General features: G+C 47.1%; 1 protein-coding gene across 1 annotated transcript; it reads left to right on the top strand.

Moving 5' to 3' along the window:
* Positions 1–9,783: 9,783 nt before the first annotated feature.
* Positions 9,784–11,913, top strand: LOC119375300 (uncharacterized). Its single transcript, XM_037645480.1, has 2 exons — positions 9,784–11,575; positions 11,678–11,913. Exons 1-2 carry the CDS (start codon positions 9,784–9,786, stop codon positions 11,911–11,913), a joined length of 2,028 nt encoding a protein of 675 aa, XP_037501408.1.
* Positions 11,914–17,848: the final 5,935 nt, after the last annotated feature.

Here is a 17,848-nt window from a genome sequence, read left to right on the forward strand (position 1 = left end):
GTCGAGACCATTGCAAAGTTCGACTGTGGATGGGAAAGATGAGAAACTAAACCGTTTAAACGTGGACGGAGCGGGACAAGATGAAGGGGGCGAAAGCTTCGAGTAGCACGAGCAGGCGCTTCACAAATGAAATTTAACCGAATAACCATCTTGTGAAGAGTGATAAGGCGTTCACACGTTCGTCTATGCGTGTCAAGCGATAAGTTATGTGCGTGCGATGAAGGAGAAAAGTGGCGGTGGTATCTGCTGCATATGAACCTTATGGCTTCCTTTTGCAAGGATTCCAGCTTGACCACGTCACAAGTGGAGTAGGGGGACCAGACCATGGACGCGTACCGCAAGATTGCCCTGATTAAGGTTTTATATGCAGTTAGTTTGCAATCCTTGGTAGCGTCCTTGAACGTATGGTTTAAGTAGAATAGTTTGCGAAGGGCCTTCGAGTGGACGCCGTCTATGTGTTTCTGCTATTTCAAGTTATGTGTAAAAGTCACCCCAAGGTATTTTAACTCATCTACAATGTATAATGTTACTTCCTCTGTAACCATAAGGAAAATGTAAAAGCTTAACCCTATTGGCGAAGCTCTTTGAGGCTGTCTTCGATTGATTAGTACATAGTTGCCAGGAATCGCTGCAAGTACAGAACATAGAAAAGCTATTTAATAGAAACTGGTGAGTACAATTAGAAATGACAAAATATAGTACGCAGTCGTCCGAATAGGAACCAAGTTTAACTGGCGTACGTGTTATGAGTGACCTTCACGACATCATTAATGTAAATAACAAATAAAAGCGGACCAAATACAGATCCTTAGGGAACACTGGATTTAACTTTGATGGTATTGTACTTTGCTTTTTAATAGGAACATACTGATGTCTTCGATGCAGTTAATCAGCAATCCAAGCAGTCAGTCTGCCATTTTTTTTATTACCTCACGAAGCTTGAGAAGGAGTTTTCTGTGACAGAATGAGTCGAGTGATTTTGCATAGTCTATAAGTATAGCGTCCAGCTGACCTTGACTATTAAGAACCGCACCACTGTCATGCGAAAACTCGATTAGTTGCGTAATCGTCGAGTAAACGGGTCGAAAGTCGTGCTGGCAGGACGAGATGACATTATTCTCAGTTAAGTACTTAGCAGTACATTTGTGCATGATGTGCTCCTGCAACTTAGAAGTGGGAGACAACAATGAAATTGGCCTGCAGTTAGACTATTTGCTTTTTACCGGACTTCCTGAAGATGATTGTTAGGTAGCGCGCGTTCCATTCAGAGTATCGTATCAGCGAAATATTGGGAATGTCGGCAGGACAACTGCTTTTGGTCGTGTTAACGTTCATCAAATGTTATGAACACCTCGTATGTAATAACAATGTCGGGAAGCGCTGGAAGGGCAAGAGGGCTAAAAGATGTAGCGGAGCCATCGCCATCGATGAAAACAGATTGAAAAAGAATATTGAAGGACTCGGAGATGCAAGAAGGCTCAGAAGAGGGTATACCATCGATAAGAATATGTCGAAGTGCTAGAGTCTTTAGAAGTGATTGTGTTCCACAACCACGAGGGATTATCTTTGATAACAGTTGTTAGGGTCACGTTATAATAAAAGCGTTTGACCTCATGCATTCTGGCTTTCAGTGTGTCTTCAGTGAGCTTACAAGACTGGCTGAAGAATGAACTTTGTGACAGCGCTAGCGAACTCGTTTAACACAGCGCAAAAGGTGGATGGTTTCACGACTGTATAGCATGGACGACGTGCGTTGCGCTTTACACACTTCATAGGGACATGACTAGAGATACAGTTGCGAATAATACTATGAAACATGTTCATCAAAGAGTCGACGTCACACTGTGCACTATACAATACAAAAAAATCGTCGTACGCAGAAGCAAGCATATTCACAATAGACGCGTCGTCTGCTTTTGTGAAGTTTGGTACGTACTTATACACTGGTTTGTTTACCTCACATGTAACATGTTGGAAACTGATAGACGGTCGCTTGGTATACACAGGTCCCTCATCCAGCGGTACCGTCGAGGGGCACCGGGCTCCGTCGTCTACATAAAAAATTCTGATAAATGATTAACAATTATTTATTTGCAATGTTAGCGCATGCGTGTATATGTACATTCGGTCACAGTATGCACATACGCATGCGCAAACGAGCACTCTAGCTTTTCACGATATACTACTTGGCCATATCTTTACGTACGCATCGATGCGATATGTTACTGAAATAACGACGCACAAACCCCCACAAAATATCTCACAGATAAAATGATCTATTACAACCGGTGTTTATATTCTGTTTATAGCCTGATACAAAAAGTAAGTTTATGGATACGTGATCTATGGTAAATACGTTACGTATGCTTTTTTAGCCTTAGTTTGTGACTAATGCATCTAAAAAAAACTAGCGCGAAATCTCATAAACTCCTAGGGAGATGTTTAGTGCTGTACGGGATTGCTTTTGCACGGCGGAACTTGACGAAGTGCTTCATGGGCAGAAACCAGAAACGCCCTCGCTTTCTTTTCACTGTTGAAATATTCTAATGGGGACCGTCTACAGCTCTTTTAAAGAAACAGTGCTCGAAGACCCGTATCCAGAAGAAGACTTGATACGTAACTTTCCTCTCCCTTAGCTTTTCGACAAAACGTTTCATACACAAGCTTTGTATTTAAATCCAACATTTATTAAAATTATCGCCATGAAAAGGCGCCGTGTCTTAATATGGCTGACCGCGAAAATAGTTTTATTGAGCTTGTCACTTTCATCCCATGGAAGAGTTTAACCAGGGCGAGTTCCTGAGCAGATTCGGTATCGACCTTTAACGAATTTGTTGCGTCCCAAAATGCTTTTTTAATAATGACTGTATATCTGTCTTGTGTCAAAATAAACCTTCACACTTGAAGCTTCAAACAGGGATGACGCCTAAAAATATTCTTCCAGGATCCCTTATGGATTCGCGTAGGACGACTCGAAGGGGAAAGCCATCTTCTTTTATTGCGATAGCCATGATATGGACGCTCTCGACCGAGTTTTGCCGTCGCCGTCGTGTCCTTGATATATATATATATATATATATATAAGGCAAAAGAATATAAAACAGAGGAAAAAATTGCGAAGCACCCGACCGGAGATTTGAACCACTGATCCCTCGCTCCCCAACCCGCAGCATCAGACAACTCAGCCAGGCCCGAAGCATGCGCCGGCGAAATAACGGCGAGCTATTGATATACACCATTTACCACTGGTGTTAAGCAAATCTCGGAGGAGCTTGAGCGTGTTTGCTATCACGCAACACTCCTGATTTTCTTTCCAGTTGAAAACTGTCCTTGAGGCGTGCACGACAAAGTGGCCCTTTTCTGTATCCACTCGTTATGTGGAGGGGAAAAAAAAAAAACAAAGGACACCGGGCACACCTACAGTCACTGGAAAATCAGAGTACCGCAAAGGTAGGCTGCACGCGGGCAACATTGGGTGGCGGCGGCCATGTCCCTTCCAGACCGTCCGGCGCGTTGCTAGCGTGTGTTGAGAAGTGACCGATCTTTTAGCCTCAGTGCCGTGTTGCGCTCGGCAGAACGGCATTATGTGTGTGTGTTTCTTCAAGAGGATATTAGAAGGGATTTCGAGTCATCGACAGGTATGGATCGACTGCGCGGTTAGCGGTGTAACTAATGAAACGTACGGCGAATGTTGCCATGTGCTCGCGAACTCTCTGCATGGCATCATCGGTATCTTTTCGTGTTATGCCCGGGCGTGTTCGCTAGGTCCGGAGCTGTAAACATAGTTGCATTAGCGCAGTGACATCGTGCGAGATGCCATTTACTTTGACTTTGGTGAATATTGACTCTGTGCGCTAGCTTTGCAGTCGGTGTTCAGGTCCACTGCACTCGAGAACGTTATCGAACAACATCGAGAACATTCAACATTGCGTACTTCGACTGATCGCTGACGCATAGCTTGTTTGCGCACCGTGCTTGATGTTTAACTGGTTGACATACGTAATAGAAGTTGTGTGTGTCGTCTTGATTCGGAACGCCAGCAGCCGAACGCACGGGCGAATCGGCGTGCAGTAGGTAAGGTGCCTCTTATCTTGCGATACGTAGAAAATAGGCCATCAAAAATGATTGGCATCATTACTTAACTGTTTCATTTCCTATTTCTTGTCTCCTTATTATTCCCAACGTTGCAATGAATTTGCAAATATTTTGCTGTGTTCCGACAAACAGTTCTTTTTTTGGCGTTGCCAGCGCGTAAACAGGTGGGGTTCGGTTTCTGCACAGCTGCACTTTTTTTTTTCATAATGCACTCTTATCAAAACTTCCTCGGCACGGTGCTTTATGTTCTTTTGATCAGAAATAGCACATCCCGGAATTTTTAAAGCGCATGCTACTGCAACACAGTATGTATATAGACCTAGGACTTGCATAAAATCGACTCCATCAATGCGTGGGATCTGCTTTTTTTTATTTTTGCTGTGACCAATTCTCACCAACTATACAGTATGTTAAGGGTACGCTCGGCGCAATGCAGCATTAGCAGCATTTTTTTGCAACAAATTTAAAAATACGCTTGATAACATTGCCTTATACCAAGTTTATCAACAGAGTTCCACGCTTCTGTTTTGTGCAATGCCAAATGATCATGCCAAAATTGCCTTCAAGGTATACCAGTAAACAGTTATAATTTTAATAAACATTTGATTTCGCTCTCGTGCGTGACACGCTTATAACTCGGATAGCCTGCGTAATCTGTTCAACAGATCGAGATATAAACAGCCGAGAAAATAGAAAGGTATGTAGTTTTCAATATCGCTGACCATAGCGAACCGAAAATGTGAAGTATCCTGTCGCATAAGATCTTTTCCAGCAAAGTTAGTGTAGTTCACTGCAGGAAGGAGTGTTATTCGAGGGGGGCGTATTCGTTCAGGCCAACTATGCAGCCACGTAGAACGGCGCTCTTTGACATTAATTTTTCGCACACGGCAAACGAGATTCCCAGTGTAGCTCACCAGTAACGATCGATTGATGGTGAGCTGCTCTCTTCTGGCATCTGCACGCAGTGGCGTAGCCAGGGGTGGCACACCGGGCCCGTGCCCCTCCCCCCCCCCCCCCGAACTTTTTTTCCCGTGGCATACATAGCACGAAATGGCACTCGATCACATCTGCCTGCCAGGCCGCCGCTTCCGACCAAGGAGGTGCCCCCCCCCCGAAAAAAAATATCTGCTTACGCCCCTGTCTGCATGACGCGTTTAAAAAAGGGACGAAGTACTTCTGGGGACCGTGGTACTGCTAAATGTCCGTCCACACTCTGCATTGAACGCGCCTGCACCCAAAGCGCTTGGAAGGGATATGGCGGCGAAAGGTCACGTGATGCGAGTAAGCCAATCGCGGCGACGGCGGCGCGCGGAAAACAGATGCGATACTCTGAAATTTTTCCAGTGACTCTAGGCACACCTTGCATCAGGCGCCCCCGTGTGGCAGGAGACGCAGGGAGTCACTCCTCGCGCCGCATTTTAAACGAAAAAGAAATATCTAAGAGCGTCTGATTCTCGCAAGCTTCCTTAGATTCTCCATTGTCGACACTTGCAGCGCGTTGCTCAAGCACAAAGACGTAACAAATGTGAGAGTTGTTAGTTCACGCTTTCCCTGTGCATGCCTGTGCGTTCTTTTCGGGCATCCTTCTATGCGCTTCACCGGCGCGCTGCAAGTATTGAGCTGCTTTTCGTTCTTCGTGTGACATTCCAATTTCTTGCTATCGCATTCATTGCTTCGCCCTTGCGGCGAAACTGTGACTTTTTCGTCTGAGTCGATGTATTTATCCTTCCCCGCCCACCTCCGAGAGCTTTCTGCACCTAACTTGGTTTTGCAGTGCCTCCAGCATCGGATGCATTACAATCTTTCTGCACGTCACCTGGTTTTGCACTGCCTCCGTGATTGGCCCACCTTTCAATAAGCGACGGCGTCATTTGATGACGTCATCATGTGACGTCACGTTATATGCTGTCAAAATGACGTCCTGTTGACGCCATAAATTTTGGCGATATGCAACCTCGTGATGACGTAATATGGTGACGTAATCACGTGATGATTGCTTTTTGCACGAGTCGTGTTGATGCCGACGCTGCGGGACGCCGACGGTCAATTTTCGCGTTTTGATAAGGCATCTGTGACTTTCGCCTCAATAAAAGCACAGTCGAGCGAGATGTCCTCTGAGAGCGAGGTCGACGAGTCCTTCCTGGAGTTTCAAGGGACGCGTGCAATACCGCGGCTTTGCTTCCTAGTGCGAGACCTCCTCGACAACGTCCATTTTTCCTCTGTTTTGTTAGAGAACGTAGACCGAGAAACGTAGCGCCATCTATGGCACAATTAAAAAAAAAGAACAAGAAAAGAAAACAAAAGAAAACAATATTACATGACACGGAGAAAGGTGTGCCGATTTACTTGTGGAGGAAAGTGTCTCCAGGTTCGTGATTTTCTCTCCGAAATTGCACATCGCGAAGCATTCAGTGGCCGTGACAGGGGGAACGTTGGCGATTCTTCGGGCGTACTTCGCAACCTATAATAATCACAGCGATCACGCGAGGAGCGATTGTTTACGGCGCCGGTGAAATAATAGCCACTGTTCCCTGCCATAACCGTGCAACCCTTACTGAAGCCAGCACGGATGTCTTGTAATTGTATCCTGCTAGAGGCCGATGTCCCTCTTACGTGTTGATTGTTGCATCTTGCAAGACATTAATAGAACCAGATTCGTTACGGCGGTAATGGACATTTCAAGAAAAACATATACATCTGATTGCGTTAACAAGGAAGGGTGGTAAACAGTTAGGGTGATAGTTTAAGCTCTTGACCCGGGGGAGGGGGGTCAAGTTTCATCATAGCCCACTCCCAACACCCCATTGGTCGAACCCGAAAGAAGAAAAATCTCTTCATAATGGCGTAATAGTAGCGCGAAGAAAAAGACGAAGACAAGAAAATGAACACCACAAGCGCTTTTTTATTTACAACTGAAAGCTTTATTGCTTGAACAGAAAATATATATCCAAACTTGCCGCTCGACTAATTCTCGCGCATGCGCATCGTGGGCAAGGGAAAAGGCAAAAACCAGAACAAAAACACACCTCCTTCAACCTCCCCTCCCCCTTCCGCGCATGCGCGGGAATTAGTCGAGCGTCAAGTTTAGATATATTTTCTGTTCAAGCAATGGAAGCTTTCAGTTCTGAGTAAGCGCTTGTGGTGTTCACTTTCTTGTCTTCTTCTTTTTTTGCGATGTTATTACACCATTATGAATCAGTACCAACTAGCTCGCCTTTCCGTTTTGCTTCACTTTAAGAAAAATCTCCTCATTTGGTGATGCGCTGTCAGGTATGACACGGACCGAAAAAACGAGACAAAGAAGCACCGCCATTGATGCAACTACGAAAATGAAGCGATGACGTGCTTCTCCCAACGGCCTGCCACCGGTCTTCCGCTTTCCGCGGGTTAAGGTGGGAAGTTAACAGTTCTTTAAATGCGACATCAGCGGTCTGCGGCCGCCATTATCGTCAAAAAGCATGCTTAGTCACAAACCTGCGCATTGGAAATAGCGCGAAAGGTCCGACTCAGTAAAGAAATGGGGCGCACAGTTGACACCCCACTTTGCAGGCAGTGTACATATTACAAAAGACATTGCCTCGCTGGCAGCGCGCCGGCGCCATCGCCCGCCGAGAACCGTGTAAACTTGGATGCGGCCAGCGCCTGTGGCGGCACCTTGAGTCGCTGTTCCTTTTCGAACAGCGACTCCGTTGAAGGTGATTCGATGGCGTTAACTTTGGCTCAGCTTGAACGTCAAACGCATGCACAAAGGCGTTTTCTGCGTCTGTACCAGATTTGCGCGATAGTCGACGCACACATTGGAGTGCATGGTACAGGTGCGTAGCTAAGAGCAAGTTTCATGGCACTGACAACTAAAAAGGACAAAAAAAAAGTTGAGAAATCAAAAGGTCGGCTGGGCGTAGGCGTTCGTGCGCTTGTTCTTGCCGTGGAGGCATTAGGGCCTACACGTGCCTCTACTCCACCAATAGGAACACGCTGACTTCGTCACCTGACCTCGCAGGATGACGCCGGCGGAAGGATAAAAGAATGCCACTACATATTAGTCTCATTCAGGTGGCTTAGAGGCAGCAGTAGCAGCTTGAGAAACGGAGCTCAGTCAACGTTTATTGTTTTGTACGGTGGTGTTGCGAATGCATTATCTTTTATCTTACGATACACGATACATTATTTAATGCGTCAGAAATACACACCGTGATACATGTTTTGCGAGACGTATCGCGATACAGATTCGAGAAACACACGGAGTATATAAGATGGTGTCGAAGATACACGTTTCTTCGATACCGCCCAGCATGGTATAATACAACGCACTACTGTAAACGGCGTCTATTATAAGATTTGTGCGAACAAATAGGATTTTACAAGTGTGAGCTTTACAACGTTTGCGAAAATTTACGTAAAAAAAATGGCAAAGCTTGCGCTAAGCACCAAGCTGCACAAGCATTAAAGGGACTTGTTGAAAAAGAAAAGGAACAAACGCGTGCAGGCGAGCACTGCAGTAGAAGAAGAAGAAGTTGGAACGATGAACGGCTGTCTGTGGGGTTCCTTGGCTGATCGATAGTTTCTTTAGATTTTGGTGCCGAAAACCCTCGTGCGGACACGTCTCTAGAAGAGCACCTAGCTGACGAGGAGCTCGAAGCGGAGTACGTAGCGGCGGCGGAGTACAACGACCAAGCCATTAGCATGCTCGCCGAGATTCGATGCAGAGTAGCCGATTTGGAACGCGGAAACAGTACAACGGCGACTGCTCCTCAGAACGCAGCCCCATCAGCTCCTGATGCTCCGACCAGAATTGGCCCAAGACTGCCGAACCTTGGCATGCCAACATTTAGAGGAGACATTCACGAGTGGTCAGCTTTCTGGGAGCAGTTCGAGCAGGCTGTTCATCTCAACAACGCTCTATCAACTATGGCGAAGTTTTTCTATCTATGGCATTACCTTGCGGGTGAAGCGGCAGCGGCGATATCTGGTTTTCCGACTTCCGAATCCTGTTACGCAGACGCCATAGAGTTGCTAAAAGAACGCTTCGGAGATCGGAAACGGATAGAGCAACACCACCTGTCAGCGCTTCGCAGTCTCCCTCACGTGAAGTCAGGAAGCGACGTTCGAGGCCTCAGGCGACTTTACGATGCCGTGCAGCTCAACATCAGGTGTCTGACTGCGCTAAACGTTCCCACGCTCAGTTTCTCAGCGATGCTGATCGACATTTTACAGCAAGCATTGCCGTATGACATCGTTTTGGCCTATACACGTGGAAAGCGCAGTCAAGCGTTAAGGGAAAGCGGGTCTTCTGCAAGCGTCTTCGAGCCAGCTGCTGCAGCTGCGTCATCGGATGCAGAGTTAAAGGAGCTGCGTACCTTTACACGCGTCGAACTAGAAAGCCGGGAGCAGTGTAAGCCATTTGCGGAGCGACCGGTTGATGGCCGTGCACAGCGAACTCGAGGCAGCAGCACCAGCACCGCTTCTGTACTACTACACAGCGCATCGTGCAACTGGAACGAGTGTTTTTTCTGCAAATCGAAGAAGCACGGCACACGCGCCTGCGACGCCGACCTCTCTGTCACTTCTAAGAAAGAGATGCTGACTAAGGACAACCGCTGCTATCGATGCACGTCACGAGGTCATCAGGCACGGTCCTGCCAAGTCAAACTCACATGCTCGAGCTGTCATGGGAGGCACGCATCAAGCATGTGCGACCCTAACTACAGGAAGAACATGACAGTGACACCTCGACCAGTGGACGCCTCCGGGAGCACAGTAGGAATGGTGTCATCACAGTCGGTTATGCTGTGCGACAAGGATTCACTGAGCGGGAGCGAGATAAATGACAGAGAAGTATACTTGCAGACCTTTCGCGCCTTTGTCGTGAAAGATAACAGCTCAAGATATGTCCGAGGGATTCTCGACGGAGGCAGCCAGCGATCCTTCGTCACGGAAGAACTCGTCAGAAAGTTACACCTGCAGGTACTAGGAGAAACACGGATTGCACCGAACACGTTTGGCTGCGCATCACCAAGTACTGCGGAAAGACGGAAGGTTGTAGAAGTTCCCCTGCGCAGCCAGCACTCTTCCGACACCCGCATAGTGTGTGCAACTGTTGTCCCAGTTATTTGTCACGACATTGCTTCCCCGAAAGCTGACAGCCACTTCCTTCAACACCTGCGGCTCGAAGGGAAATTCATCGCGGACGAAAAGAAGTTCGGCGCAGAGACGGAAAATGGCCTCAGCTTGTTGATAGGAGCTCACCATCTTTGGCAAGTAATGTCTGGAGAAATTGTAAAGAGCGCAGAAGTTCCAGGACTGGTAGCGATCGACACAGCGTTTGGATGGACGCTACAAGGGCCCAGTCAGCAAAAAGCCTTTCTGGACTGCGACTCCAGCCTCATGGTCTGCATTCTAAAAGTACAAGCAATTGGTGATGACGAAACAACGTCACAGATCTTGCAATCGTTTTGGCAACTAGGAGCCATGGACATTACAGATTCGGGGGAATCTCCGTCCCACGAGCCTGTTGCAGGATTCCGTGGATCGATTAGCAAGAAAGACAACAGATACACCGTGGCGTTGCCTTGGAAAGAAGATAAGAAACCGCTCTTAGGAAACAACCGGGAAGTCGCGCTGTCACGTCTACAAAGACTAACACGGAGGCTATCGACGAAGGAAGGACTGTTGCAGCTATACGACATAGTCATCCGGCAATATCTGGAGTTGGGTCACGCTGAAGTGGTGCCTAAGGATAGTCCTCTGGATCGGGATCGGGCCATGTATTATATGCCACATCGCGAAGTCATAAGGGAGGAATCGTTAACTACCAAACTGCGGGTAGTGTTTGACGCATCGTCACACACTCAAGGCGTACCATCCCTTAACGATTGCTTGGACAAAGGAGTGAACCTCAATCCAGAATTGTTGCTAGTCCTCCTTCGCTTTCGGTGGTTCCCGGTCACCATAAACTCGGACATCGAAAAAGCATTCCTACAAATTGAGATCCAGGAGACTGACCGAGATGCCTTCCAGTTTCTGTGGTTTGATACTACTCACATAAGCCAACACAGCAAGCTTGTCGAATGGCGCATGACACGGGTGCCGTTTGGATCAACATCAAGTCCCTTCTTGCTCATGGAAACCATACACTACCACTTGGATAACGCGTGCGAAGATAAAGCACTCGCTTCTACATTGAAGAAGGCATTTTATGTCGACGATTTATTGGTGGGTGCGGAGACATTCCATGAAGGTCTGCGCATCTATGAACAGTCAAAGGCAATCATGAGAGATGCAGGCATGAACCTCAGAAAGTGGAAGACCAATAACTATCAGCTGCAGAACATTTTCGACAACCAGGAGGAGCAAGTAGAAGGAGCATCCAGAGAAGCAGCTGCGGTCTTGGGAATGCAATGGGATATAGAAAAGGACTACTTCAAGTTTTCTTCCAAATTTGTGGCACAATATTTAGTCGCTGGCCAGCCCGACACGAAACGTACTCTACTAAAGGCTGCTTCTCGAATTTATGACCCGCTTGGCATTCTATCGCCTTTCACCGTAACAGCGAAGCTTTTGTTTCAACGCCTTTGGGTTTTAGGCCGTTCCTGGGATGATCAATTACCCGAGGAGATCAAGACGCCGTGGACAGCCTGGTGTGCGGACGTGATTCAGCTTGACCACATAAAGATTCCGCGCTGCGTGAGAGACTGGCTTCATGGAGCAGTGGAAGAGGCTGAACTGCACATATTCGTCGACGCCAGCCTGAAGGCTTATGGAACATGTGCCTATTTGAGAGCATTCGACGAAGAATGGAACTCGGCTACTTCACTGTAGTAGCGAAGTCAAAAGTGGCACCTATTAAGACATTAACACTACCAAAGCTCGAGCTTATGGCCGCGGTAGTGGGAGTCAGATTACTAAAGTACATTTGTTCCTCATGAGGAGGAGGAATAAACTTTATTAAGGGAAAGATTCAAAAGATTTCCACTGCGTCATGTAGACTGACTCTATGGTCACATTGAGCTGGATCCGCGGTGACCATAGCAAGTTGAGTCAGTTTGTAAAACACAGAGTGACTGAAATAGCAAAAGCTACTGAACCAGTGCTATGGCGCTACTGCCCGGGTGAAGACAACCCGTCAGATATACTGACTAGGGGCATACCTTTGAAGACTCCACGTGCATGTCGCTGTTGGTGGTATGGATCTGAATGGTTGTCCCAGCCGAAATCAAACTGGCCTACCGAACCGAACCAGTGCACACCGATCAACGAAGAGGCAGAGATTGACACGCAACATGTATTTCTTCAAGCATCACCCAGGAAATTACACCCTGTGATTGATTTAAGCAAGCACAACAATCTGCAGAAGCTCCTGCGCGTCACCGCCTGGGTCTTCCGCTTTGTGGATCGATGCCGTGGTATTCAAACATCGCTCAGCGAAACAATTTCGACACTGGAGCTATGCAAGGCTGAAAGGTTTTGGGTACAACGAGTTCAACTCGAAGTATTCGCGAAGGACGTCGAACAGCTTCAACTTGGAGACACTCTCTCAAAACACTCGAAGCTGCTCGATCTTCACCCTTTCTTGGACCAAAGCGAACAGCTTCGGCTTGGCGGACGACTTGAAAGAATCGACGCTGCGTATGACGAAAAGCATCCGGTCATACTACCCCAGAGGCATCCCTTCACGGCTTTGGTAGTGACAGAGGCTCACTGCAGAACTTTGCATGGTGGTGTGGCAAGCACTATGATGCAAATACGACAGCGTTATTGGATTATCCGCGCTCGACAAGAAGTTAAACGAATCAATAATGCTTGCTTCCTCTGCCGAAGGTACAACATGAAACCTGGAAACGTACAATATGCACCGATGCCTGAGGACCGGCTCCTCTCGTCACGACCGTTTGATGTAGTGGGATTGGACTTTGCAGGTCCACTATATATAAAGCAACAGGAGCTACATGGTGATGCGTCGAAAGCTTACATCCTGCTGTTTACCTGTGCGACGACGAGAGCAGTACACCTTGAACTGACGAGTGTGATCTCGACAAGCGCTTTCTTACTAGCGTTCCGCCGGTTTCTGGCTCGCATAGGGGTACCAGCAACACTGTACTCCGACAACGCTCTTGCCTTTAAGAGAGCATCACGGGACACCTGTGTGTCGTTTTCTTTTCCTTCTGATGTTGCGCTGTACCCACGATATTCAGCATGAACCAACTCGCCCAAATCAAGCTCTTGTTGTTGCATCACGGCACCTCAGGAACATCTCGAATGTCATGAAGAGCTCTCCGTTCGCGTCTTTCCTACTGACCCATCGCATCGAATGGAAGTTTATCGTTCCGGGTGCACCTTGGTGGGGTGGTTGGTGGGAGAGGCTTGTCCGCAGTGAAGGTATCGTTGCGCAATGTGATGGGAAAGAGCAAACCCACCAGCGAACAAACCGAGACGATGCTACTGGAGGTTAAAGCAGTTGTTAACTCAAAACCATTGACCTGCACGTATACGGACGCCAAAGAGCCTTCTCCGATATGTCCGGCGCATTTTCTTGTTGGACGTTCCTTGCTAGCTTCTCCAGAGCGGCCCAACAATGACTACGATGCTATAAGTGATCAGACTACACGAAGTGACATCAGCAAGAAGTTGAGACACAGACAGAAGCTGATAGATCACCTGTGGATGCGATGGACAAGAGAGTATTTGCTAGAACTGCGGGCACTTCACCTATACCCTGCACATCCCAGCAGCTGTCTCCGAGTAGATGATGTGGTAATAATCGAAGAGCCTGGCATTTCTCGATGTGTTTGGCCACTTGGGCGAGTCACAGACGTTTACCCGGGTCAAGATGGTATAATCCGAGCTTGCCGGGTGAAAGCCCAAGACGGAAAGTTTTTAAGAAAGCCAGTACAGAAATTTTACAAGCTTGAATTGAGCGACACTACTGGGGGGGCGGGAGTATGTTGAAAAAAAAATTGGCCGCGTATCTGCGTGCTTCGCTGGAAATGTCGTGTAAAGACGATAGAAGAGGCGCTGTGTGAGATAAGGACGCCATCTGGCAATACGTCGGGAAACATGAGTGCTGTGTTGCGTGCTGGTAGTCCCGGCGCAGCAGCAGGCGAAGACCGGCGGTGACCAACGCGACCGGCGGGGACGCCAGCCAGCCCGAAAACGCGGTTTGGCGCGAAGCGCTGAAGCAGAGAAACGTCCGCACTCAACGAGTACTCTCCACACACTCTTTTATTTACACGTCGCCTGGGTAAAACAGGAACGCCAGAGCGGCGCCCACAACCGGCAGCCTGAAGGCCGCCCACAACGCTGCTTTTTCATTTTTAAAATATTTTTTTTCACCTTCTTGGCCTTCTCAAAACTAAAGTTTTTCAACACCAACCCATGGCATTCGTACAGTGCAATACAGAACAGAACCGAAACCGAAACACAACCATGAGCTCGTGCGAAGGGCGCGGAGGAAGGCAAATTTCAGCGCAGTCGCATTTTCAGCTTTGTTGACATAGCGCTCACTAGACGACGACGAAGTAAAAGAAGGCACAGGACAGGCAGCGCCTGTCCTGTGCCTTCTTTTACTTCGTCGTCGTCTAGTGAGCGCTGTTTCAACAAAGATGAACGCATACCAACTCGCTCAAGCTTCCATTCTTATGCATTTTCAGCGCAGCTTAAGAAACTAAGGTCCTTAAAATTACGTATGTATGCATTTTCTATTAAAGGAGCACGCCACCTAATACTTACCTAGTGATGTTGCACCTCAGATATGCATGATATTTACTTTTTGATCGACAACGTTCACACGTATGAACAGCCGTACCAGTTCAAGACGGCTGGTCCTTGGGCAAGTGGTTCAACTTTGGCTGAGTGGCTGAATCGAGGGACGTGCCGACAAACAGAACGACAGACAGACAGAAAGACAGACCAAAATTTCTGCGTTTAAGTTCCCCAAGAAAGACTATCGTCTTTAAAAATCGCAGCATATCCACGGAGTGAATGATGATGAGTGGGCGAAGCTGCGGAGGTTCATCGGTATACCGTGAATCTTCCGTGAATTCTGCCCAGTACATCATCACCGACGTGAGATCGGGCGCGTTTATACTAAAGGTTCGATGAGTTATGACGACTTGCAGCTCACTTTAATTTTACATGTACGCTGTGAATTTTCATTGTTTGGAAAACCATTGCTTTAGAAAACATCTGGCGTCTTTCGTTAAGCAGCTGGCGTCTTTTCGTTTTGCTTTAGAAACATCTGGCGTTCTTTCGTTTTGCTTTTACAAAACATCTGGCGTCTTTCGTTGGTTTATTTCATCAATCAACGGCGTTTTGAACAAAATTTTATTGTTTAATCACGCACAGGAGAAATCTCACCAGGCACTACCTTGGAGGTAAAGAATGGCTGCTTATGGGAATGAGAGACAGAAGAAGTCGGCTTTTAGGTAACGCTGCGAATTTTTTATTGTTCAACAACGCACAGGAAAAATCTCCCACCGGCACCACCTTGGAGGTCAAAGCCTAAGACTGGTTACGCACTACGACTACTACGACTACGACTACGACTACGAGGGACGAACGGGTGCCGCCTTAAGGAGCTTCGCCCCTAAAAGAAAAGGAACAAACGCGTGCAGGCGAGCACTGCAGTAGAGGAAGAAGAAGTTGGAACGATGAACGGCTGTCTGTGTGGTTCCTTGGCTGATCGATAGTTTCTTTACAGGTCTGTCTACCGTCCTTCATCGCTTTTCTGTTTTGTACCGCAATAGAAAGCGCACTGTCTGAAGTGTCCAACCTTGCAGCGCTTTCTCTAGAAAGTGAGTAGAAATTGTTAAAACAGAATTTTTCAATCTATGCCCGGTCTTCTTCCATTGGGGTGCAACATGCCCACAACACGGTGGTGGATGCGATGATGATTGTAGCGCCGGTAAAAATTAAAACCGAAAGCACATGTCATTTGCATAGGATTACTTTATTTTCGCTGAACACTAATGTAATGAATGTAACAGTCGTTTTCAGCTCACTAGCGGTTAAATGAAGCCTTATTATACTATTACAGAACACTTCTTTTGCTGTAATCGCAGCCTATGCGTTTATTTTAGCACTGCTGCCGCAATCCAAGCCAAGTTGATTCCTCAGAAAGAGACGCATTCACAGCGCAGCACATGTCAGACATCCTACAATACAGCGGCACGGTACGACCAGCGCGGATGGCCGCATGGCATAGCACATGAGTTGAAGCAGACGAAATCGAAGACGGCGCCGCAAGCAGCGCCACCTTGCGCCTTTCTGGATGCGTGAGAAAAAAAGCAAGAAATTACTCTCTGACGCAACTGAAAGCATCCTGAAGTGCGTAAAATACAATTTGAAGCTATCTATGTTTGTTTTTAAGTAAAAATGAGTCTACCTGCGAGGATTTCTTGTCCTACCAGTAGATTGACCACATCGCTGTTGAGTGACGCTAGACGTCATTCGTTCACGATTTTCAGCATCAAATGTAAAATATAATTCCTTTCTTATCTGACAAAAACATGCTCGTTGCCGCCGATGTGGCGAACGGTCTCCTCATTTTCACCACAATCAGACATTTTTTTGAGCGGTAGACAGTCCCTCTAAAACAGCGATACCGGACGATTCCGAAAACTAATCTGATTGCTTTTACTTTGTTTATAGGCCTTAGCTAGGTGATGAGGGTTGTTTCTAGGTAGCTTCAAGGTCGTTTTCAGGCCCTAGCTAGGTGATGGTAGGTTGTTTCTATGCTGATTCTCAGCGCAGAGAAGTTCGAGTTAAACCGCACGCAGTCAGACAGGACACGGATGTCTAACATGTTAGACCAGAGACAAACTCGCGCTGAAACCAACAAGCGCTCGTACCTCTCATAGACCTACGTTCACGTCGTCGTTGGCGTAGGCCTTCCGTCGCTGCGGGGCCTTCTCGCAGCCGCCGTTGCCTTTCCCGATTCCTAGTGTGGGGCTAACTGTTCCCGCCTTCCTTTTTAATGGACTAGTGGTCAGTAGTGGGACTTAACGAATTTCTGTCGCACATAACCGTTTATGAATCGTGATACGGCAGCTTAAACAGCTTCGCTGGTAAAATGGTACGTATTTCCAACCAAGTCGTGCATTTCACACACGGAGTTTTGCTTCAATTTCGTCAGCTTTCTCAATTGCGTGTGATCTTCTTTTCTATTGTTAGGTTACATACATGTATAGTATGTAATTAAATATGTGAGGCGTTCTATAGCTCAAGACTCGAAATTATCAAAATTATGGAGTGAAAGACCTATTCACTTCCGCAGATGAGGTTGTCTGTCACGTTATTTCTCTTAATGCGAGAGTTATGTTCGCAAAAGCATGCGTATTTGGGCTCGCTTTAGCGCTATATCTAGGGAAGATAACAACCAGTAGCCCTGATAGTTGGGCGAGTTGGTAAGGGTTCATGATTCTGAAACGGACTAGGGAAGATAACGCTGGAGCGTACGCTTGCTTACTAAGTCATCTATTCGTCAGCATAACCTCAGCGGTGGTCATGTGATTAGCGCATCCGTCTCCAATGCGCGATTCACTGCATTTGATTTTCAGTGCCGCCAGATACCCATGATATAATTAATATTATTCTTTTTTTCGCTTTGAGTGAGTACCACTTTAGGGGCCCAACTTATCGTACATCCACTGTCTCGTGTTGCATGGTCACGCAGTGGAAAATAACGGCCTTCAAGAAGGCTAACAATGCTCAAAACCAGTACTAAATAAACTAACAAGGTTTAAAATAATAAAGCTAC

The sequence above is a fragment of the Rhipicephalus sanguineus genome, chromosome 11, assembly GCF_013339695.2.
Source record: "Rhipicephalus sanguineus isolate Rsan-2018 chromosome 11, BIME_Rsan_1.4, whole genome shotgun sequence".
NCBI lineage: Eukaryota > Metazoa > Arthropoda > Arachnida > Ixodida > Ixodidae > Rhipicephalus > Rhipicephalus sanguineus.

What these genes read in the sequence shown, in the direction of transcription:
- LOC119375300 (XM_037645480.1), top strand. Translation starts at nt 9,784, where the DNA reads ATGTGCGACCCTAACTACAGGAAGAACATGACAGTGACACCTCGACCA. An exon ending in TGGCCAGCCCGACACGAAAC is followed by an intron (nt 11,576 to 11,677) that starts GTACTCTACTAA and finishes TTTGGGTTTTAG; the next exon opens with GCCGTTCCTGGGATGATCAA.